This window comes from Pteropus medius, unplaced genomic scaffold (genome assembly GCF_902729225.1).
Source record: "Pteropus medius unplaced genomic scaffold, Ma_sr-lr_union100, whole genome shotgun sequence".
NCBI lineage: Eukaryota > Metazoa > Chordata > Mammalia > Chiroptera > Pteropodidae > Pteropus > Pteropus medius.
Genome location: NW_024346824.1, coordinates 991,440 through 1,014,865, shown reverse-complemented (window position 1 = coordinate 1,014,865; position 23,426 = coordinate 991,440). Strand labels below are relative to the sequence as shown.

Genomic DNA, 23,426 nt, shown 5'->3' with positions numbered 1-23,426 from the left:
CCTTTTAAAGAAAAGAAAAACAAGTCTGGGAAGAATAAAATGGGAGGGACTATTATCTGACTTCTATGTATAGAACAGGAAAGAGGAAACAATTTTCAGATCAATGCAGGCTTTTTAAGAAAATAGAATTTTAGAAGCTGTTACAAAGAGATGGCTTCAAAATTTCACACATTTTTAAAAGTAAATTAAAATCCCAAAGGGCATAAAAATCAACAGACAATTCTTAAGAGTTAATGTGATGAAGGAAATAGTCAAATATAGTATAGAACATTCACACAATAGTCCATATTCTTTAAAAATTTTCATTATAAAGTTTAATTAGTAACAGAACAAAAATGTTTATAATATTTTATGAAAAGATCCTAAAACTATGTGTCATTTTTGTAGCTACAAAAGATAAACAAGTGAAGGGACAAAGACTGAAAGGGAAAATGTCAAAATGAAAATAAATATCACAGAGCAATAGATTGAGTACCCCCCAAATGCTCATTGATACTGTCATATTGACTTTGTAACTACAACTAAGGCACATCCAGGCTCTGAGGCACTGTGTAACAATATCTAATGCGATATGTGAGCATCACAGAGCTTTAAGAGGAGGAAAGAAGAGTGGGGACAATTCTCAAAGTGATGAGTTTTGGCAGCACCAGTAAGGAAAGACTGGAGATCCTTGCTGATCCTTTTCTGGTGTGTGGTGAGTGACATGTTCCCAAACGCAGCTCAGCTATTTGAGATGCTACTCAGGAGTGTTCCAGGCACTGTCAGCCATTTGTTTGTGTGGGCCTCAGGTATGTGCACTAACCCACTGTCACTAGGACACCTGTTTGTACTGATTTTCTAGGTGATGGGAGACAGACATGTAATCTGAACTCATTGTGACCTGGGCTAGCTCTGCCAGGACTTCCTCATCCACGATGCAACTACTTGAGGACTGAGATCCTTTCTTAACACCCCTTACCATTACCATCTTTTCTAACACAAACTGAGATAGCACGAGTAAGAGCTGAATTCCCTGAGCCCCTACAAAAACGAGAAATTAGGCTAGAACTGCCAGCTCCTTATTATGAGGCAAACCTGTCAGCCATCTCTTTCCATTTCATCAGCATTCTTCGTGGCTGCCTCTCAATAGGAAGGTCAAGTCTTCGAAGAAAATAATCTACAACCCCCTGCTCCTCTAATAACAAGGGGACTCGGTAGATGGACGAGACATCATGGACACAGATCACCTGTTTAAAAACAAGCAAAAGTTATTTAATAAAAACAAAACCCAGGCTGACAGCCTCCGACTAGCCATATAACCTTGGGAAAATAACTGTTCTAAATCTGAAAACGGAAAAGAGGGCAATTTTCTAGAAAAATATAAATTACCAAAACCAACTCAAAAAGAATAGAATAGTGGCCAACCTCTTATGAACATGGATGCAAAAATCCTTAAAAAAAAAAAAAAAAAATCATGTCCAAGTAGGGTTTGTCCCCAAAATAGTGGTTCTCAAACTTGGCTGTACACTGGAATCACTTGCGGGTGCTTTTAAAAATCCATAAGCCCACTACACCCCACACTATCTCTGGGGGTAGAAGGCAGACATCAGCACTTTTTAAAACTGGGTTTGAGAACCACTGCATCAGGAAATTTAACAGTGGAATTCAATACATAGACAGATTAAAGGAGGAGAAAAAAATCACTTCAGCGAATGCAAATTTTTTTAAAAAATTGAAAACCAACTCATAATAAAAATTCTTGGTAAATTAGAAATATTAGGAAAAATGTGAAAATATAAAAAACCCACGGCAAATATTTGGTTTGATATTTAATATTAATGCTTAATATTTAAAGTCTGGAACAAGGCGAAACTGGCCATTCTCACTACTCCTATTTAATGACGTACTAGAGATACTAGCCATTACAATTAGATAAGGAAAAAAGGGTATGTCAATGAACTAGAAAATAATAAACAACTGACACTAATTGTGTAAATTATTGTTTATCTATAAAAACCAAGAGAATTTATAGTAACAAAAATGAACACCTCTAGATAAATCTAAAGAACAACTTTACAAAGATAAATCAATCTAACAAACAACTTTAAAAAGAAAATTATAGAATTTTATTGAAGGATAGTCTTTTCAACAGATAGGGCTGGAACAACTGGATATCTATAGACAAAAGATGTATTTCAACTTTTAATGAAAAAAGTTACTATATTTAAAAGTTAACTCACCATGGATCTAGACCTAAATGTAAGATTTTAAATTATAAAACTTTTAGGAGAAAACAGAGAAGAAAATCTTTATGACCTTGGTTAACAGAGTGCTTAGATATGATACCAAAAGCATCTATGTATAAAGTAAAAAAATGGATAAATTAGAGTTCATCAAAATGTAAAAGCTTTTGTGCTCCAAGAGATACTATTAAGAAAATGAAAATATAAGCCACAGACTGAGAGAAAAAAATGTGCAAATCATCCCCAATAAAAGACTTACATTCAGAATATATAAAGAACTTTTATAACTCAAGCAACCCAATTAAAAAACAGGCATAAGATTTGAAATTAAAATTTAAATATAGAAATACTTGTCACATTTTTTAAAGTGAATAATTTTAATGACAACCTATTCTTTTACAGAATTGAATTACCTTCATTTGCTAGGACAGAAATATCTAAAATAATTGAAGTGCATAATAAAAAGGCTATTCATAACAATAGAATTATTCTGATGTTCCACATACTTAGTATGAAGCAGCATCCTTTGACAGAGCTCCCAGCTCAGGAATCATACCCAGGAACACTGACCTCAGGCCTTAGGCTACCCTCACTCCCTAAAGCTTGAGCCATCATGGACATGGAGATGACAGCTGCCTCCGTAATGGTCAAAGGCTTTCCTCTTGCTCTACTAACTTCAAAGCCAGGCCAGTGATTTTAATTTTGATATATTCACTTCCATACTTCTAGTATCGCTGTAAAATTCATTCTCTTATTTTAACCCTGCTGCTTCATTCTCCCCAGTTGGGCCCTCCTGCTGGGTCTCCTGACCCTCAAATAACCTACTACTAGTAAAACAAAGCATCCACAACGTAATCATAAATTCCTTGACCTCAACTCCCCTTCTACTCTACTTCAGCCAAACCTAACCAAAGCCACAGTCTCAACTTAACATCACTAGAATTACTATACCATGTACCACACTTAGATATATTAGAGGTTCCAAAATTTTAAATTTCCTGTACTAGGCACCAGAAATATAAAGTTGAATACGATGGTCTTTGCCCTCAAGAAGCTCAAAGTCTATGAGGGGAGACAAATACACACACACACACATACACAGACACATATAAAGGGCTCACCACCAGTATCTGTGAGCCTAGAGAAGGATTAACCTGAGGCGCAAGGGTGAGGAGGTTTAGCAGGTAAAGCTTCTCAGACAATACTGTGTCCTAGCTGGACCCGGAAGGATGAAAATGAATAGCAGGATTATCAGGCCAAGAGAAATGGGGTGGGGTGGGGTGGGGGGTCAGGAGGAGTGGCAGGGATACCCATTCAGCATGGTTGGAGCAAAGAGCACAAGGAGTGGGGAGCGAAGAGGCAGGAGAGGTAAAGGTATGTTTGGGGAACCACAAGACATTAGGTAATGGAAAATCACAGAGCCAACGGGTATCAGTTCTAGTGAACAGTCTACAGTCTCGAATTCTGAAATAACAAGCCTTATGAAACTGGTTAAGAGACTTTAGCAAAAAAGGATTCACATGAAGATGGAATTTCTACTTACCTGTTCAGGTTCAACGTGGCAGAACATTGATATTTTCTCTTTCACTGATGTGTCGAGAGGATTTGAGCACCTGCACACAACCTGGCAGCAAAGAAAACAAGACATTTAGACAGAAGGAAGGGATTACAAAGCTGGGTTTTTCTCCTGATTGAAATCAAAACAGACATTATTACATTATTAAGCTAACTCCTAGCACAATACACACAAATTATGAAAATATCACCTGTTTTCAAAACTGAAATTTCTAAATCTCAAAATGGAGACCTAAGAGAGTGGTAGTACAAATGAAGAGACAGATTACTGAACCATTCGAACCAGCTGGGCTTCCCTCAATGTTCTTGGGTGGGGGGAAAGGAGTTTAAACCACTGGCTGAGAGAAGAAATGAGACAACGGCCTCACACATGCCAGGTTACAGTCATCTTTATGAACTTTAGCCCGGTTCACAGCACTAGACTTATTTCTCCACTATTAACTAAAAGCACGCCAAGAAAACAAAGGGTCTGTTGGCCATAGAGGAGAGATTTTAATTAGACACACAAGATAATGCTGAAACCAGGTGAAGAGAAAAATCTTACCAGATCCGGGGAAAGCCCAAGGCCTCTGAGTTCCCGAACACTATTCTGAGTGGGTTTAGTCTTCTGTTCCCCAGTTGAACTTGGCTATTTTACAAAAAGAAAAAAAAGTTAATTTCTCTCTGAAAAGGAATTTTCAAGTATGACTTTTCTATATTATAATTTCTAAAAGTTTTACAACTTTACATTTAGGTCTAGGATCCACTGTGAATTAACTTTTAAATACAGTGAAATAGATAATTTGATCATTTATCTAATTTAGTTTTTATTTTTGTCAAAGGTTACACACACACACACACACACATTTTTTTTTTAGGTGAGGCAACCTTGGTTGACCTCCACAGATTGCAAGGACCTTGCCAGCTTACAATCCCTTATTTTTTTATTTATTTTTTACGCCTACAGCACCTGGTCTTCCTAGGTGGTCTCCCATCCAAGTACTAACCAGGCCCGACCTTGCTTAGCTTCCAAGATCAGACGGGATCAGGCTTGTTCAGGGTAGCATAGCCATAGACATACATATATTTTAGAATCCAACAGTTCTACAAAGTTTGTCCTAATGACCAGTGGCGCTAGCCCTCATCTCTCTTCTCCCCTTTTCCAAACCCTAGAGACAGTCATTCTTCCATTCTTTTAACTGATCCTTCTGGTATGCTTTATTGCTACTCTTGACATTTAGTTTGAGGCATTTCCTGTTTATTTCCCTGTTAGATAAGGAACCCACTCTCTACTACACACGCACCTGTGCCTGCAACCTGCATCTCATGATCACTCTTTAGTGTTTGCATGCTTTTGAGTATTTAAACTGTCCATGATTAAACTATGTGCCACACTTTTCCCTTCTGGTCCAAGTGCTTGTTTTCTTTGTTAGGTTTTCTTGTTTTGTTTGTTGGTAGGCTGAGTTTCTATGTACTAAATTATCTTTATTCTCCTCTCACACTTAACAGATACATTTTCTAGGTATAGAATTCTAGGTTGGAAATCATTTTCCCAAAGAAGTTTTAAGGAAATAGCTTCATTATCTTTCAGCTTCCAGTACTGCTGGTGAGAAGTCAAAAGCCATACTGATTCTTGATTTTTCTCTTTAGAGCCTTTTAGAATTTCTGCTCCACTATTCTGAAATTTCACAATGACATACTTTGGTGTGGGTCATTTTTCATTCACTATGCTAGGCGTTCAGTGGGCCCTTTCAATTTAGAAACTCATGTCTAAAAATTTCCTTGACTACTTTGGATGAGAAATCAGAAAACGTTTTCTTAGGGCCAGATAATAAATATTTTAGGTTTTGTTGGCCAAGCAGCATGGACGATACCTAAACATATTGGTGTGGCTCTATTTCCAGACAATTTTATTTTCAAAAACAGGGTAGGTTGATTTGGCCTGTGGGGCATAGTTCGAGGTCCCCTGGTTCAGATTACTTCCCTCTCCCTTTCTGTTATTGTTTGGAAATCCTATTATTTGGATGTTAGAATTCCTGGACCAGTCCTCTAATTTTCTTGCCTTTTCTCTATTTTCACTCTCTTGATCTTTGTGCTTTATTTCCTAGAATATTTCCTCAACCTCCTTTCTCTTAAATTTTTCTTTTCTGCTATCCAATTTTTAATTACCAAGAATTCTTTTCTGTTTAATGGATGCAGTTTAGCTTAATTCTCTTAAGTTTTTAGTTTCCTGCTACCTGTAGAGCCTCAATTTCCTGTAAGTTTTTTTTCTGTTGTTTTGGTCTCTTGCACATTAAGATGCTTTCTCCAAATGTCTGGTGATCACTGGCTGCCAGTTCATATTTAAAAGCTAACCAGAAGCTCTGAGAGTGGGTAGCCTTGCCCACCAGGGTCCTCATGTGGGGATGTGGCTGGCTTGTTTCACTGGTGAGCCCCTAAAAGCAGTGCATTTTCCCCTAGGCTGCTCATATACCCCAGGAAAAACCTTATAGTCACCTATGTGGAAGGTCCTGCCTGGCTGCGATGACTCTGGGAAACAAGTGGCAGAAGAAGGTAGGGTGTCTCAACAGCACAAAATTACACTGAACCCCCATGTTTTTAGTTCAGTATTACTGCCTTCAACTGTCCCTAGTGTTTGCTCATCCAGAAACTCTCTCCAGAGGAAAAACCTACAGTCTTTTGACAAGGTGGGGGAGGGGTTAATGCCCCACTGTACACGTTAGGGAAGAGGACGTTGAGGTCTAACTGCTCCTGAAACAGCAGTCAGAAGCCCCACCCTCACCCCCACTCCCAGAACCACTGGATGCTGCCCATTCCTGAGCCTCTGGGGGTTCTACAGGGCAAACAAGGTTGCTTCTCTGTTTTTTCTGATGTAGGCTTAGGATCCAGCTCTCCCAGGTCTGTTAGGTCAGTTTCTACATGTCTAACTGCTCCCTGCTGTCCAAATTTTTGTTACTGGTGACTCCTCTCACAGTATTTATCTTTGTGAATGTGCGTCTTTAAAAAGAAATCCCTTTACTCTAATTGTAGTGGGGTTTCACCATATGGTAAAGACAAATAGATATGTTCAATTCACCTTCTCTAACTGCAACTTCTCTGAATAATTTTCCAATGTTTTTCCACTGGATCTTTTCAAACAGCATAATTATAGTAAGAAGTTTTTTATTCCCTGCTTCCTGTTCCTCAAATACTTAAAACAGATAAAGAGTGACAATCATCCTTTTCTCCCTCCTCACCATCCCCACAAAGAAAAGTTTTGAATGCCTTACCTGAGGAACTAAACTGACGTGAATATTACAAAAGTTTTCTCTTTTGACTTTGAATTGGAACTGACGGAAGGCCTCAATAAAGGGCATGCTTTCTATATCTCCCACTGTTCCACCGAGCTAGAAGAACAAAGTTATTTTAGAGGTTCCTCCTGTGGTTTAGTTTTCTAACAACAGCACTCTACCATCTCAATTCCATGATCAATAACAGTATAATGTGGATTCTTTTGCCCGTACAATGTCATTTAACAGTAATTAGACATTTCTTTGTGCTAAAAGATTACTTTTTTGTATAGGCTAACCATTCCCTAAGGTTATAATGGATCTTTCCACATCACTTCAAGAAAAAGGTCAAGTAAAAGATATACTAATTATTTTATTTCTATAAAACTCACAAAGCAAAGGAAACTAAATCTTATCTACTCTTAGCCATGAATAATGCTCGTATTAAAAAGCATCAGTTATACAAACTGCTAGAACTTTTGAGTCTCCTACTTTCACAGGAACACTGATATCCAACAGCTAGGATCAGCAAAGCAGGAATACAGAAACTGAAACCAAAGGGGGCTCATTCACTCAGAGAGATTAATACTCCTGCCAGAACAAAAGCCGAAGGTCAGCTGACTTTCTCAAGAAACAGATAAAAATGTGTCACAGTCCATACTATGTGAACGTATAAATGCTGAAAAGGAAGACTCCCTTGGACCTTGGACAAATTATCTCTTTCGATGGCACAGTCATTCCACATAACTGTTACTGTGCCCTCACTACATCAGTTATGAAGGTCAAGGGCTACATCAGTTATGAGAGTCAAGGCCTTCATACAGCATAATTATAGTAAGAAGTTTTTTATTCCCTGCTTCCTGTTCCTCAAATCCTTAAAACAGATAAAGAGTGACAATCATCCTGGGAATTGTCTTATCAGCTGCTGATAGCTGACTAAGGAGGTAAATATGCCCACTTGGTCACCTACCCAGGAATCATGGAGTTTAGAAAAGACTCATACATACCTCAATAACACACACTTGAGGTTCTAAGCCATCTTCATCCACAGGTATTAATGCCTGTCTCATCACCCACTCCTGAATTGCATCTGTGATGTGAGGGACAACTGAAAAGGAGAAAAGAAGTATGTGACTTACACTTGTCCATCAGCATCTATAAGACAGACACACTTATTGCGACAACAAATGGCTGCACTCTTTGCCTACACAGAGAGGCAAAGGGGTCACAAAAATATTTTAGAGACCGCTCATAAATGGCCTTAAAAATTCTTGGGTTCACAGTCCCTATGGCCTTCTTTCCAGATTTCCAAGTTGTAGCTGGAAGCACTATAAGAGAGTAGGGCTTAGAGTGGCATCTTAACCCACATCAGAGCTTCTGCCCCCGTGCAGAGACTATCTTGGCTGCATAACCACACAACAGACCATGTGGCCACCCCATTGATTATAGCTGAAGGTGAGCACTTCACACCTGGGTGCTTTTCCAGGAACAAGAGAAAACTAGGACCCAGTTCCATTATGTTTCCCATTTCCCAAAGGGGAGACAATCCATTACAGAGAGAGAGTTCGGTGTAGCAGAGCAGGAAAGAGCACATCTGAGCTCGGAATGTCTGGGTTCAGTTCCACCACTCATTAGAGGTGGATCTTTAGGCAAATTACTTAACTATTCTTAAGTTCAATTTCCCTATCCATGAAGTGGCAATAATAGCTTCTACTTCATAAAGCTGTGGAAATTTTATGAGACAGCATTAGTAAAAAGCTAAGTGGAGTGCCTAGCATGTCAGTGCTCAATAAATGCAAGCTATCACTAAACACTTTTAAATCATAGCTGTCAGGCTCTAATGGCAAATTCCTGAGGGGCAGAGATTACTGTTTAACTTGCTATGTATATTGCCAGAGTGCCTCAAGCACAAGGATATTCATTATCTATTCCATACACAACAGCCAAAGTGACCTTTTAAAAATGCAAATCAGAGTTCACCACTTCCCAGGTTTATGCTCTTAGTAAAATCCAAACTCCAGATGGCCCCATATGACCTGGCTGTAGCCCACCTCACCCACCTCTCTTTCCATCCCCAAGGGTAACTGTGCTCAGGCTTAACAGCTCCTTGCCATTCCCTGACCATGCCTTTTGCAGCCTTGGGCCTCTCCATGTGCCCTGTGTGCCCGCCTCCTTCCATTCCTCCCATGGCTGGCCTCTCTGCTCACACGGCCTTTCCCAGGACGCTTTCCCTGACCACCTGTCCAAACCGGCTCTCCCACCACTTTCTCAATCTCTCTTCACTCTACTTCCTTCAAGCATCACAGCTCCTATCAGACATCTCGCTCCTTCTGTTTGCTTCTGTCTCTCCCATAAGGTAACCTCCACAGGGGCGATGGCCTCTTTGGTCTTGTCCATCAAATATTCCCAGCATCAGGGAGGTCAGACCTCAGTGAGCATTCAAAACATATTTGATGAATGAATAAGTGGATGAACACACTGGAGGCCTAGAACAAGAAACTGAATGATCGAGATCATGTTAATTTCTAATTGATCCCTTGTGTGTGTCAGGAACTCAAGAGAAACACTTCAGTGATTTAGCTCTTTTAATCTTCCTAACAGCCCAGAGAGGTAGGTACCGTTATCATCTCCATTTTAATTAAGAAAAGGAAACAGTATCTGAAAAGAGGTTAAATAATCCATCCATGTTCATAAAAGCTAAGATCTCAACATGACCCAATTAGCCTAGAATCTGGCCCGGCGCTGCCCACTGTCTGTAGGACCTTCGGCTTTCAGTCTAGTAAAGTCTAAAGCCAAAAGCAGATTTTCTCTCACAACTTGGATGAAAGCCATTTCTCAGCAGCCCCTAAAATCTGGACTTAATGCTACTCTATTAGACCAGTGGTTTCCCAAACCCACATTTTTCAAATCAGCACTTTTCTCAAATGAACACTGTGCAAAACCCTAATACAGCAAACAGATACAAGTGAAGTTGTGCTGGTGATAGCTCAGGAGGACCCAGAAACTCAATTCTCAGACTCCCTCCTACCCCATTTGCACTGATGACCAGCCTGAAAACCATGTACACGATGGATGTTCTTTTCCCTATCACTGCTTATACATAGTAAACCCCAGATACACAGCACACACACACACACACGCATGCACACACACAGAGTCTGGCTTACTGCCCTAATCCAGTTGCCTTTATCACTTCACACTCATCACTGTATAAAAACAACAGCTCTCTGGACTCAAATAATGCCGCTGAACTGATAGCTTCAATGCCATCCACAGAGCAGTGATGGCTTCTTCGAGTTATTGAGTAAGCAGCCATACAAACCTGAAATTTCAACTGAAGGCAGATTTCAGTAACAATACACAAAAGAAATTCAACTGGTTAAGATTTTTAAACCTTGAGGCAAACCCAGTATTACCTTGGACAGTTTTCCCCAAGTAATCGCCTTTGCGTTCCTTATTAATGACATACTGGTATATCTTTCCGGTGGTCAGATTATTGTCCTTGGTAAGGCGGATGTCAAGGAAACGCTCATAGTTACCCAGGTCAAGGTCTACTTCCCCACCATCATCCAGCACAAAAACCTCACCTGCGGTAAAAAGTGAAAATGTTTAGGATAAGTGAGAAATTGAGAAATACATATAACATGGCACAACTTGCATGCCAAAATATAAACACTAGAATAGAACAAAGTCTTCATTCTCTATACACGAAGCAAAGACTTTTATTTCTAGAAAACTAAATAGGACACAAAAGAAAAAAGTCACCAATCATTCTCCAAAAGGTAACTTCACACTTCCAGTCTGTTAACAGACTCAGTTTGAATCAGGAAGAGTTCTAAAATAGCATGGAATGGAAGGAAATTACAGTTCAAAGGGCTGTGGGCATATGGGACTTTACAGTTAGCATGGCATCAACAAAGTCTCCTACTTGAGCAGAGCAAGGTTTGAAGCGTGATAAAAACATGATTTCATTCAAAACTTAAACAAGACATATATTAAGGTCACGCTGATTCTAAAAGCCAGCTTCTGGACTACGCTTTAGTCCTAAACAAAGTTGTGAAACTGCAAAGTTTCTCCCATCCCTCTGTTTAATATTCATTTCTCAAACATCATGCTAGAAATTTTGCCCAGAATGGTTCATTCTTACCATCACAATAGGAGACAAGTTCAAGAATAGAAAAGGAAAAAATGTCTAATTTTCCCCCTCAAAGAGACAGCTCATCCTCTGCTCAAGAAGATTCTATTAAATATTGCTTCAGTATGTCCATCTTTTCCTGTCACTATTTATTAAAGATTTTTGCTCTGGTGAGACTATCCTTATAGATTTTTACCTCAACATTAGAAAGTAGGAGTATGAAACAATTTAAAAACTTAAGAACTATGTTTTAGCAGTACATCTACCCCAAATTTTAAGCAAATAATCTTTTAGGTGATTCAGACAGTCATACATCACACAGTTGAAAAGCATTCAGCAATAACAAAGAAATAAAGTGATATTCTTCTACCCTCCCTTAATGGTTTCAACTTTTCACTCATCTCAAAAGATGCTCATTTATTTTATCCAAACTCTGTTAGCAAAATAGAATCTCCAGCTTATATATCATCCAACTCCAGCATCTATCTATTGCCTGAATCCCTGCAAAGTGGTCTTTTATCTTCTGTTTGAATGAACACTCCTACAGCTAGAAGTCAGTTACTCACAATTGGAGAGCACTTACTATTATAAAGATCTTTTTTATATCAGGGAAAATCTATTTCCTTATTATAACTTCTTTCCATGCATCCTTTCCCTAAAGCTTGAGGCCACAAAGAATATACATAATCCCTCTTTCTCAAATATTTGAAGAAAGATTATGTTACCAGATTACCTTTTTGCAATCAAAGTGACAAATTTTCACTCAGCTGCCAAAAAGGTCATTTCTATTATTTCTATTACAGAAACCTCTAGACTCTAATCACTACATTGCACAGTAAGAGTTCTGCTTCCTCTCTGTCCAGGAGAGAAAAGCATCATTCTGCTACTCTAAGGATCTTTTTAGAAGACAAGAAATGGCAGTTATGTTATGCAAAACACACACAATTTTCAAGGGCTGATATGTTCCTCTATATACTGTACAAACACTTAAAAAAAAAATGCATTTTGCTTACCATGTTCATAAGGAGAGAATGTTCCGGCATCAATGTTAATGTATGGATCAATTTTAATTGAAGTTACATGTAAACCACACGACTTCAGTATTGTACCCACACTGCTGGCGATGATTCCTTTTCCAATTCCTGATATAACACCACCAGTAACTAGAATGTACTTCATTTTACTTTTTGACCTGGGAGAAGGAAAAATTACAGATTAAATATATCTAAAAAAAAATCAAACTTATCTAGGTTCAAATACCGGCTCTGCCACTTACTACCTAACCCTCTTGGAGCCTCGGTTTCTTGTCACACTTCAGAAAGTTGTTATGTGGGTTCTTGAATCACTGAATAGCTTCAGTTAAATATGAGTTGAAAAACAACTGCTAATTGAATAATGTAACTTGTTTTTTTTAAGCTTTGACAACAACCCTGAAAGTCAACCTAATTAAAAAAAAAAAAATCTTTAAGCTGTTGATAGAACACTATGCCCCAAATGCTGGTTGACGTCACCACCAGACAATGGGATACAAAGCAGGAGCCTCATTATTTTCCCTACATGGGGAAAACAATTTCACTCTTGGATGAGCACTCTCCCCCAGGAAAGAAATAGTGTCTTTGGCTAAATTACAATGTAGCACCAAGAAAACACAGATCCTCTAGGTTATACAAGACAGAATAAAGGGAAAGAACTTCAACATTTAAGAGTTGCAGTTAAACCTAAAAATCTTTTAAAGGGTGTTCTCTTCTGTAACTTAACAGTAACTTACTCCTTGCCAGCAATCTCTCCCGAGTATGCTCTGAGGAGAGCTTTATATGTTGGAGGAAAGGGACATCAGATAATAAACCTGAAGCACATATGGGCAGATTAGATTAAATCTAAAAGTCAGGACATTTGTGGCAGGGTTTGGAAGAAACAGTACCTTGACAAGAAATAAAAGGGATGGATAGATGCAAGAACAGCAGTGGCAAGGGACAGGTTAAATAAGAGGTGGAAGAGACAGCGAGAGGCTCGCCAGGGAAAACATATCACTGGCCCCTAGCTTCAGAGGCCCAGAAACATCATTTGGTCAGCAAACCTAATGTAATCAAAATGAGAAATGTAATCAAGTATAAGAGAATGCTTGCTTTGGCACAGTCAGATCCTCCTCAGAGCACTTCATGTGAAGCCAAATTATAAAAATAAGCTAAGAAAAGGAACAAGGAAACAGGAGTTCTGCTTGAAGCACTCCCCCACCCGGCTCCTCCCCAAGGCAGGAATGAACGAACACACTTGGCAAGGAGATAAGAATGCTCAGAATGTCTCTCCCCTCAGACAGCAAGGACACTGTAATCATGTCTTGCTCTTTCTATCTTCAGCATTTCCAAAAGCATGCTTCTTGGTTTCCACAAAATGCATATGGGATTCCCAAAAAGGGTTTTGGAGACAGATAAATCAGAGAAATGTTGGAATGCTAGTTAAACAGTCAATTGGTTTCTTTAATGCAAAAACTCTGGGAGCCTTTAATAAGTTAACATTCAATGTGACCTCCAAAAAGGGATATATAGTATGCAGTCTCCCTAAACTTGTTTGACCCCAAGGCCCTAATATTTGAACACTTCCTTAGTGACACACAAATAACAGACTTGGCTATGTTTTAGATATGTCCTATCCAGGTACATCTTCACGATTATGCAATTCCTCAGCCACTTTGAATGTGTTACAGAACGAGCTACTTCTACAGAAGATTCATCTCATCCATTTACATTTGATTTGCTCCAATTTCACTCTAAGAGGGTGATTCTTGCAGTCTCTTACAGTGCCTGGCAATAAATATTTAATGTATTCAAAGACGAGGTCAGGGGCCAACAGGACTCATCCACTCACATTCACGGACTACTCACCATATAAGTGCTACTGTGACAGATACTTTGGGGACCACAACAATTAATCAGATTGGGGCCTATATCTCAAGTTGCGAGCGGTCCAGAGACAAAACATTTGCTAAGAAATGAGTAATCCAGCGATGGCAGAAGCAGAGGTACAACATGTGAAGGGTATAAAAGGAGAAGAGAGAGCAGAAGGCTTTCAGTGGCAACACCAAGATAAAGTACCATGGCCCATCTAGAAGGTAAGAGAAATCCAAGGGGAGAAGACCTAGATTGCTCCTGCTTTGTTGACCTGAGATTTGCAATGAGCCTTGAAGGACTGTATGACTTAAAGCATGGGAAAGGGAACGAAGTGAAAAGGAAAGTGTAGGCTATCTACAGAAAACAGAGGTAGGGCCCAGACAAAAGATGGGGGCAAGGGGGAGGAAGAGAGTGGGAAATGGGTTGGAAATGTAGGCAAGGGCCCCAAATATGCGGAAACCTGAATGTCCAATCTGAACTTTATTCTTCAGATGATGGAGATATCGGAAGGTTTTCAAGCACAAATAACAAATCAAGATGCAAAGATTAAAAAAGCTTCTTATTTTGTTAAATGTTGTGAAATTCAGTTCCAGCTCCACCACTTACGTACTGAGACCTGTCAAATCACTTAAGTTTCCTGAAGCCCTGGTCCCTACATCTGTAAAAATGGGGTAAGAATCTCCACATTGCCTGTGTCACAGGGCTGCTGAAGATTCAAAATTATAATGTGTAGACGTAAGTGCGCCACGCAAACGTAGTGAACTTCTTTCAAATGCAGCATCTTCACTCTGGGCGACCGGGAAGGGAGGCGGCCAGCTGTGGGGCCGAAGCAGACTGGCCGGGTGAGCTCCAAGGCCCCTTCCACTACCGGAGGGGGCCGAAGCCAACCTGCCGAACCCATTCCACCGCGACTGGCCTGTCTCGGACCTTGAAGCCCTCTCGGCGAGGCTACCGCCGTGCCTTGAGGACGGAGAGACGTGGCCCCCGGCAGTCCGAACCGAGCGGTACCCTCCCGGGACTGCTCCGGGAGGGCTGAGCAGAGGAGGCTCCCGCACTCTACCGCCCTCTCCATCCCACAAGCCATCCTTGGCCTTTTGGTCAGCCTAGCCAGGCCGCGCTGAAATGGGCGCTGCCTGGCCCCGCAACCCGGGCCCTGCGCCCACTGCGGCCCATCTCTCCAACGGCGCCCAGCCACGCGGCCCCGCGCGCGGGAGCCGGCTCCTCGCCGGCCTGGCCGACCGTCCTACTCCCGTTAGGTACACAGCTCATTGGGCTGGCCGGCGAGCCACCTCACCCCTGATTGGTGGGAGCGGTGTCTGTCACCCGGCCGTGGGGCTGTCCCGCGCCGGGCTCAGCTCGCGCTGCTGATTCCTGCACGGGAGAACAGCTCTCCCGGGATCTCTGCAGTCAGCCTACCTGAGGCCGGCTTCAAACCTTCAGTCAGCCTAGGAGCCAGAAGCGGGCGATGCGTGCGGTGCGGCCCAGGCAGCCAGTGAAGCGACCCGGCCGCATGCGCCCGGCAGTCTTTCACGGAGGCGGGCCCTAGGCGGTGCGCACGCAGAGGCGGGGGGCGGGACGGGCTGCGGGCCCTCCCCGGGGCGGGGCCTGGGTGCGCGCGGCGCAGGACCATGAGTGCGCAGGAGCGGGGCGGACGCACTCTCCCACTCCCCTAGCGGCGTGTCGCGGATCGTGCTCCAGCTGTGGACACTAGGGAGGTAGCTGTTCGACACTGGGTAGGTTGTGGCATTTCTACCAAGCAGCTTTTGACACAACGGGTTGTGCAAACTTCCTCTCTTAAGGGGGAGGAGGCCGTTTTTCGATTCACATATGGTAAATCCGTCACCTGGCGGCAGCCCCCTGCCCAAACAGCCTGACGAAGTACGCTAGATCCATTGCACTGTGGCTCTGAACCGCCTGGCCTTGTGGGCAGACGGTCACTGCTCCTGGTGGTGTGACCCCAACCCATCTCTCCCGCCGCGCCCCCTGGATCTCGGCCTGTAAAAGGGAAGGCCAAAAGAGCGGCTGAGCGCTAACTTCTTCCATACCTGGCTCCCTTTTCCCCTACATCTACCCTGATGGCGGCTGCTTTAGCTGGACAAGGGTCCAGAGACGTACAGTGTCATATAGGTGCCATTCACTGAGCGCTTACTGAGTGCCACGTGCTGTGCCAGGCTCCAAGAACCCTGTCCTGGGTCCAACGATGTAGTGAGGTCGCCAGATCACCTAATTATACGTCATGATTTTCCTAAGTGCTTCCTGCTGAAGTGCCCAATGTCAGAGGAGTAAGTGCTGGGCTGGAGGACGCGGGGGCGGCGGGGGGGTGGGGTGCGAGGCAGGGCATGGAGGTGTACCTACCAAGCCTGGTGGGGGTTGGGGATGAAAGCAGAGAATTCTTACCTGAAAAAGTATCTTTAAAGCTGAGACCTAAAGTTTACTGGCAAAGGAAAGAGAGAAGTCAGAGTAAGAATGAGTGAGGCAGGAAGAATAACCTGTGTAAAGATCCTGAGGCCCAGAATTGCCTAGCACAGCTGAACTGGAAGGAGCCAAAGGAAGGGAGGTTCTAGGAGCTCTGCGGAGTCATAACATGCAGAGCATTATAGACCAAGTTAAGGATTTCCTTTCTCCTATAGGCAGTGGGAAACCATAGAAACTTTTTTGAGGAGAGGGTTTTGATTTTCTTTGGAGTAGTAAATACATGCACATTGGTTAAGTTCCTCCAAACACTACACAAGGGCAGACTTAAAAAGTCTCTCATCTCTGTACCCCAGTGTTCCTGTTTTCTTCCCTAGAAGCAATTTGTCACAAATTCTTACATATCTTCACTGAAGAATTAAAAAAAAAGTGTGACATGATCAGATTCGAATTTCAGGAGAATCGCACAAACAATTGAATTCCAAAAAAAAAAAACACAGGAGGCTTCTGGTTCCTTCCAGATCTGGATCACTACTGATCCTACTCTGCCAAGCTGCCCAAGCTGCACTCAGTTGAAGGATATGGCCACACATTCTTTCAAGAAGTGTTCAGTGTTTATTAAGGTGCTTGGTACGTGATAGACATTGAGAGCATACTTGCTGAAATAATGAAGATGCTGTAGGAGATACACAAACGAGCCATTCACTCAGCCACTCTTCTGAATGACCACTTCACACGTTCCTCTCCTTCCTCAAACCTCTACCATCTCCTACCCTATACTCTCAGCTGATGGTCTTACTTCCTATTTCACTGAGAAAATATAAGCCGCCAAGAGAACTTCCTTGAACTCCTACCACCACATCCATCAATCTTTTATCTGTTCACACAAGCTCTGTGTTCTCTCCTATACTGTGGAGAAACTGTCCATGTTCCTAGAGGTCAACCTCTCCTCTTTGCTACAAGTGCCACATCCTCTCAACAACTCAAGAATGTCACTAGTATTTCTCACCTCCTGCATCATCAATTTTTCCCCCTCTACTAGATCATTTTCACTAGCATGATGCAGTTCCTCCCATCTTAAGTAAAACTCTTCTCTTGACGGCATCATTCTCCAGCTACTGCATTTCCCTGTGCCCTTTTTCAGCATAACTCCTAGAAAGTGTTCGTATTTGCTGTCTCCAATTTCTTCTTTCTTTCGTGAACTCATTCTGATCAGGTTATTGTTCATGTAATTCCACTGAAACTGCTCTTGTCAAAAATTAACCTCTCTGTTCCCAGACCTCTTCTCTTTATACCAGCCTAGACTGACAAGTCCCAGATAAAGATATCAGTGCCCCTGTATGTGCATGGCATGGGTGTGTCTGTGTATTTGCATATTTGGGCTGCTCCTATCCCCCACCTTGAGCTCAGAGACTCCCTGTGGGCTTCTAGGTACAGCCACACTGCCCCCAGATCCTGCCCCTAAACTGACTATTTCCCTAACATTTGTCATAGCTACTCACTCCCTCCTTAAAATGTGTTCTTCTGAAAAACCACTTTCTCTCAGTTTGTCTCCTTTTTCACAGGCCTCTCCTTCTGGGTCTCCTTTCCTACATTCTTTCCTCTTCCTGACCTGTAAACATTGGTATGGCCCAAGACTCAGAAGATCCCTTCTCCACCTATAATCATTCTCTATATAATCTCATTCAGACTTCAAATACCATCTAGATACAGAAAACCATCTGGTAGTTAGCAGAGGGGGGAAGGGGAAGGGCAGGCAAAATAGGTAAAGGCAAATAAGAGGTACAAACTTCCAGTTATAAAATAAATAAGTCGGGGATGTAATATACGGCATAGGGAATATAGTCAATAATATTGTAATAAATTTGTAAGGAGACAGATGACAACTACACTTATTGTGCTGATCATTTTGTAATGTACATAAATATCAAATCACTATAATATACTAGTGTATATCACTATATATCACTATAATATACTTGAAATTAATAAGGTATTGTTTGCCAATTGTACTTTAATTAAAAAATATATCTCTGAAGGATACAAGAATCTGGTGACAGTAGTTGTCTCTGGAGAGTAAAAAGATGGCTGAGGAACAGAGTGAGTGAAAAATTCCTTATACCGTAAAGTCTTGTTCCTTTTGAATATTTTTATTATGTATACGTGTTACATATTCCAAAAAAAATGAATAAAGTAATGCAAATAAATATTCAAATAAATAAATAAATACCATTTATATTCTGACAACTCCCAGATTTATATTTCTAGCCTGGACCTCTCTCTTGAACTCCAGATTTGTGACCCTTCTAAGCACAGGGCCCTGAAGTCAGCCCTGTGCAAAGATTCAAAAGGCCAGGTGCCTTGTCTTCAGGTGAGACAATTCTGCAGTGCTACTTAGGCTCTAGAGTTCCCCCATGATAGACTGAGGCGACACTCAGCTAAACCAGGGATTGGCAAAGTTTCTATAAAGGGTCAGACAGTTAAAATTTTAAGCTTTGTGGGCCATACAGTCTCAGTCACACCTACTCAACTCTCAGTCACAGCTTCTCAACCCTGGATTCATAGATCAAAGTGCCCACAGATAATATGTAAACAAAATATTTGTGGCTATGTTCCAAAACAGATTTGGTCTGAAGGCCAAAGTTTGCCAACCCTGAGCTAAACATAACTTTTGTCTAGCTCCTTCCCTGCTCTCTCCTGCTTCCTTTGTTCCCTTACGGGTTTTACTTGAGACCATTCACCTATCATTCACTTACACAAGAAACCAATCTCAGACTTTGTTCCTAGGGAATCCAACCCAAGACAGCACCCTTCCTACATGTCCCTCCTGTGGGACACTTAAGACATATATCACAGGGTGCTGAAATTGCCTCTGTCCCCTCCATACCAGATTATAATCTCTTTGACATAAGTTTTCTGTGTCTCAGTTCCCTTATCAGGTATAGTCTTGTCCACCTTTTAATAATCAGGATCTAGCATATTTAATTCCCACTACTACCCTATAATGCAAACACCATCATTATTACTATATTACATATGATGAAGCCAAGACTGAGAAGTATAAGCGCCCTCCCGAGAGCACATGGGAAGGTTCACTGTGAGTCCTCTTTTCTATTTTGCCCCCCTCATTCTACTCATCACCAAATCTTGTTACTTGTTTCTTCACCAAGTCTTCTTTGAGTTACTTTTTTTACTTTCACATCAGTTAGGCTGTCACCCTAGTCTGGCATCCTAATAGATTATCTGGGTGAGCAATGGGGCAGGAGGGGGACTGCAAGTATTGATTTAAATTTGTCATTCCTCCCACCCTCCCCCAGATCAGGGCTATTTGTTCTAAAATTAAATTTTCATTTTTAATAAATTCATAATGGCACGAAATTCAAAAGGGGAAAAAGGATTACATAGTTAAAGCCTCCCTTCAATACTTGTTTCCCAGCCACCTAATTTTCCTCCCAGAGGCAACCACTATTACCTGTTTCTCATTTATCCTTCAAGGATACTCATGAATATGTCTATATTTTTTCTTATTGGCTATATGTTATATTTTAGTATGAATGTGTTATGTTGGATTTTCCTCACTTGAGCTAGCTTTCTTTAATGACATTTAATGAACTAGTTGGTTATACCCTCACTTTGCTCATGAAAGGATTTAAGGCCCTTTGTGTGTGTGTGTGTGTGGAAAAATAAGGATGGGAACTTTTCAGTGACACTCCACTGCCTTCAAGATAAAGTCAGAACCACACCTTGACTCACAAGGCTAGGCGCAAACTGGCCTCAGTTTACCTCTCTAGCCACATGACCCACCCCATGCTGTAGCCACACTGAACTCCTTCAACTCCCTGCACACGCCATTTGTTGTCTTTCCCCGATCTGGATCTTTGCGTAGGCCACTGATGGAATATCCCCACCCCTTTGTCTTATTAATGTCACATTTCAGCTTAGCCTTCAGTTCCTTAAAGTAACTTTTCTGGACAGCCTCCCTCCATCAAGTTGGGGTGAGCCTTTTTCCCCCGTTCTTCTTTTTCCCCCGTTCTTTTTTGCTGCCTGGACTTCCCCAAGCATGGCACATACACATTGTATTTTAATAGTTCGTTTCCTTGTCTAAACCTCCCTCTTGTGAGGTCTGGGACCTCTTTATCTGATTTACTGTTGCCTACTCAGTGCCTAGCTGGTCCCAGCGCACAATTGGCATGTGATAAATAATTGTTTCACAAATGAATGAATCCAGAAATTAAATTAGATCCCAAATCCTGTACTCTTTCTAGAGATGAGTCACAAATTTGACCTTTAACTTCCCAGCAACCAAAGTGAAGAGGGTCAGAATGACTAAGTAGAAAATCATACAATTGTGCAGGAGAAATATCACTTCCTTAAAGAGCCCTTCACTGACCCCTAAGTTCCCTTACTGGTACCTATAAGTCCTCGCTACTATTTTTCCTTATTAGCATATATCAAAACTATAATAATTGATGGGGTCATTGGTTATTTTATATCTCTGTTCCCTACCAGACTGTATTTCATTTTTGAGTATATCCACAGCATAACTCACATTGCATGTAGTAGATACTTAGTAAATGTTTACCGAATGAATTAAAAGGACCATTATTCCTGCTACTGAGACCAGAAATCAGTTTCTCCAGTGAGTCTTCATGAAGAGGACACAGGACATATAATGTAAAGAATTTTCTCAATAATATCCATACAGGAGAACCACAGGCAACAGGCACAGGGCTGTTCCTTATGAGTCTCAATAAAGGCTGACGGCAGTGCCACAAGGCACAATTCAGGCAAAGTGATTTTGCAGAGAGCCAATAGGATGCCAATAGTATGAAATGTGGTGAAGAAGCTTCTGAAGACCTGGTTTATTCAAGAATAAATGATAAAACATCTTCTGGTGTTGCTCTCCGAAGGCTGTCCTCTAACCTGAGTTCTGGATAGATTTAAGGGGCAGTGAATTCAACATTATGCTCAGAGATACATGGAATGAAGCAATTCTGAGCTTCAGGTTAAATCCAAAGGCTGTCAACAGTCAGTTGAGCTCGGGGATAAAATTCATATTCACCTCAGAATTAATTAATGTCCTTTACAGAGAATATGATGGCATGTCAGAATAATCTGATGGAGACATCTGTCTCATGTATGGCATATAATAATATGTATTACTGTTATATAGGACCATTTGGTATAATCATATACTATTGCCTCAATAACATATGTAGGGGAAAATGTAATAAAAGAGAAAGGAAAAAATACTTTATAAAAACATGTTATTATGCAAGCATAACAATAAATTCTTAGCTGATAAATGTGCCACAGCTAACATCACCACATAGTCCCTATTTGGGGGCACAATCTGATTTCTTGAAATTTTTTAATTTTGAATAAAAGTAATGTGCTACTTATAGAACTAAATGTCATTTTGTTATTACACTCCTATAGTACTTTTAATGCAAATAATTGGATAGATGAGAAAATGAATACTTTTCAGATCAGATGTTTTGACTTTTGGATTCAGAAAACATGGCAAAGAGGACTCATTTCCAGTATCCCAACCTGCAAGAACCCCTCCCAGCTTCTCATGCTCATTGAGTACCACTCTGATCTACAGAGTCCTCTCTTTATTCATCTGTCCCAGCATTTACCACATTGTATTGAGGTTATCTGGATTTGATTCTTTCTAGATGGAGAGAAAAACCACCTCTTTCCAGCTCTAGTAGCTACAAGAAGGGGTGGTAAAAGCCTCCCCCAGACTTGCATAGACCCTCCAGAACCACCTCAGACATGTAGTCTGCGTTGAAACCGTGTGCTTATTGTGCAAACAGAGTTTTAAGACAAGCTCCCACCACTTGTTTTCAACCAAATTGTGGCCCCGGCACCCTTCCAATATCAAAACTCTAGAGGCAGAACATTCTGTCCACAGTGCCTAGCATGGTGCTCGGCACAATGCAAGACCAAATAAATAGTGGATGAACTGAATTGAGACTATAAAATTACCTTGTGACTTTTACCTTCCTTGTGATCTGATTTTTTCCCCACCTGTCTGACCAAGGCAAATGAATATTCTTGTAAGAAAACCGGTTGTTTTGTTCCAGTTGGTGGGACGACACCGTGAAAGCAGTCCTTGGTTCAGTCCAGCTCAGTAATCCAAGAGTTGCGAGTGTTTCCAGGCAGTGTTCCCCAGAGTGATTTGTGGGCCGAAAATCACTAAGGGGTCAGTGTGTCAGTATTCTCCAGGTTCCCTCTGGGCATCTAGCATTCTCCCAGCTGCCACAGAGTTGAGCGACCTAATTGAATGATGCAAAGTGGCTGGACAGTCGGGAGATGGAGTGATTTAGAAACATTTGCATCCAGGAAGCACTCAGTGGAGCCATAATGTATGTATAGAACCCAATAGTTATAATTTCAAATTCTGGAGCCAGGCTCCAGACATTTGTATCTAAGATCTCTCTAAGGGATCTACTTCTGTCTCCAATAACAGCTCATATTCCTTCCACTAGTGCCATGATCACTCGAGAGGCACCTTTTACACCTGAGGGAAAATAAGGACTCATAGGCTATCCAGCAACTACCAAGTTTATATAATTAGCACTTTGATTCCTGTTGTACATGATGAGAGTTTTTAAAAATGATTCAGCCTTTTAAAGTACCCATAATCAACATATATTTAATTTGAGTTCAAGGGGATATGGGAAAAACGCCCTTCTGTTTGTGGGTTTAAATAAATGGAAAGGTTGATGCAGATAATGTAGTAGAGGTGATGTTATCCTGAAGAAAAAGTTTAGAGCCGGTTTTTTTAAAATTATTCACTTATATTTTGTAAACTTTTTTGAAGTATAACGTACATACATAACAGTATAAAAATCATAAGTGTACAACTTGACGAATTTTTACATATTTGGTCACATTCATGTAACTAGTACCTAGACAAAGAAACAAAACACCACCA

At 41.2% G+C, this 23,426-nt stretch overlaps 1 protein-coding gene and 1 pseudogene across 5 annotated transcripts in view; both read right to left on the bottom strand.

Annotated features, from left to right (window-relative positions):
- The window catches only part of CTPS1 (CTP synthase 1), a 28,599-nt gene extending 12,974 nt beyond the window's left edge, over positions 1 to 15,625 (bottom strand). For 4 of the 5 annotated variants that reach the window (XM_039876711.1, XM_039876709.1, XM_039876708.1 and 1 more), the window contains exons 1-8: positions 15,485 to 15,625; positions 12,194 to 12,372; positions 10,462 to 10,632; positions 8,053 to 8,153; positions 7,046 to 7,162; positions 4,342 to 4,425; positions 3,766 to 3,846; positions 1,075 to 1,226 (exon numbers count right to left, since the gene is read on the bottom strand). In XM_039876711.1, the coding sequence (XP_039732645.1) occupies positions 1,075 to 1,226; positions 3,766 to 3,846; positions 4,342 to 4,425; positions 7,046 to 7,162; positions 8,053 to 8,153; positions 10,462 to 10,632; positions 12,194 to 12,359 (872 nt within the window). In that variant the 5' untranslated portion in view covers positions 12,360 to 12,372; positions 15,485 to 15,625. Of the gene's footprint in view, positions 1 to 1,074; positions 1,227 to 3,765; positions 3,847 to 4,341; positions 4,426 to 7,045; positions 7,163 to 8,052; positions 8,154 to 10,461; positions 10,633 to 12,193; positions 12,373 to 15,362 lie in introns of all 5 variants that reach the window. The other variant, XM_039876707.1, reaches the window with a different exon arrangement.
- LOC120614044 (uncharacterized) lies at positions 4,735 to 4,853 on the bottom strand (annotated as a pseudogene).
- Positions 15,626 to 23,426: the final 7,801 nt, after the last annotated feature.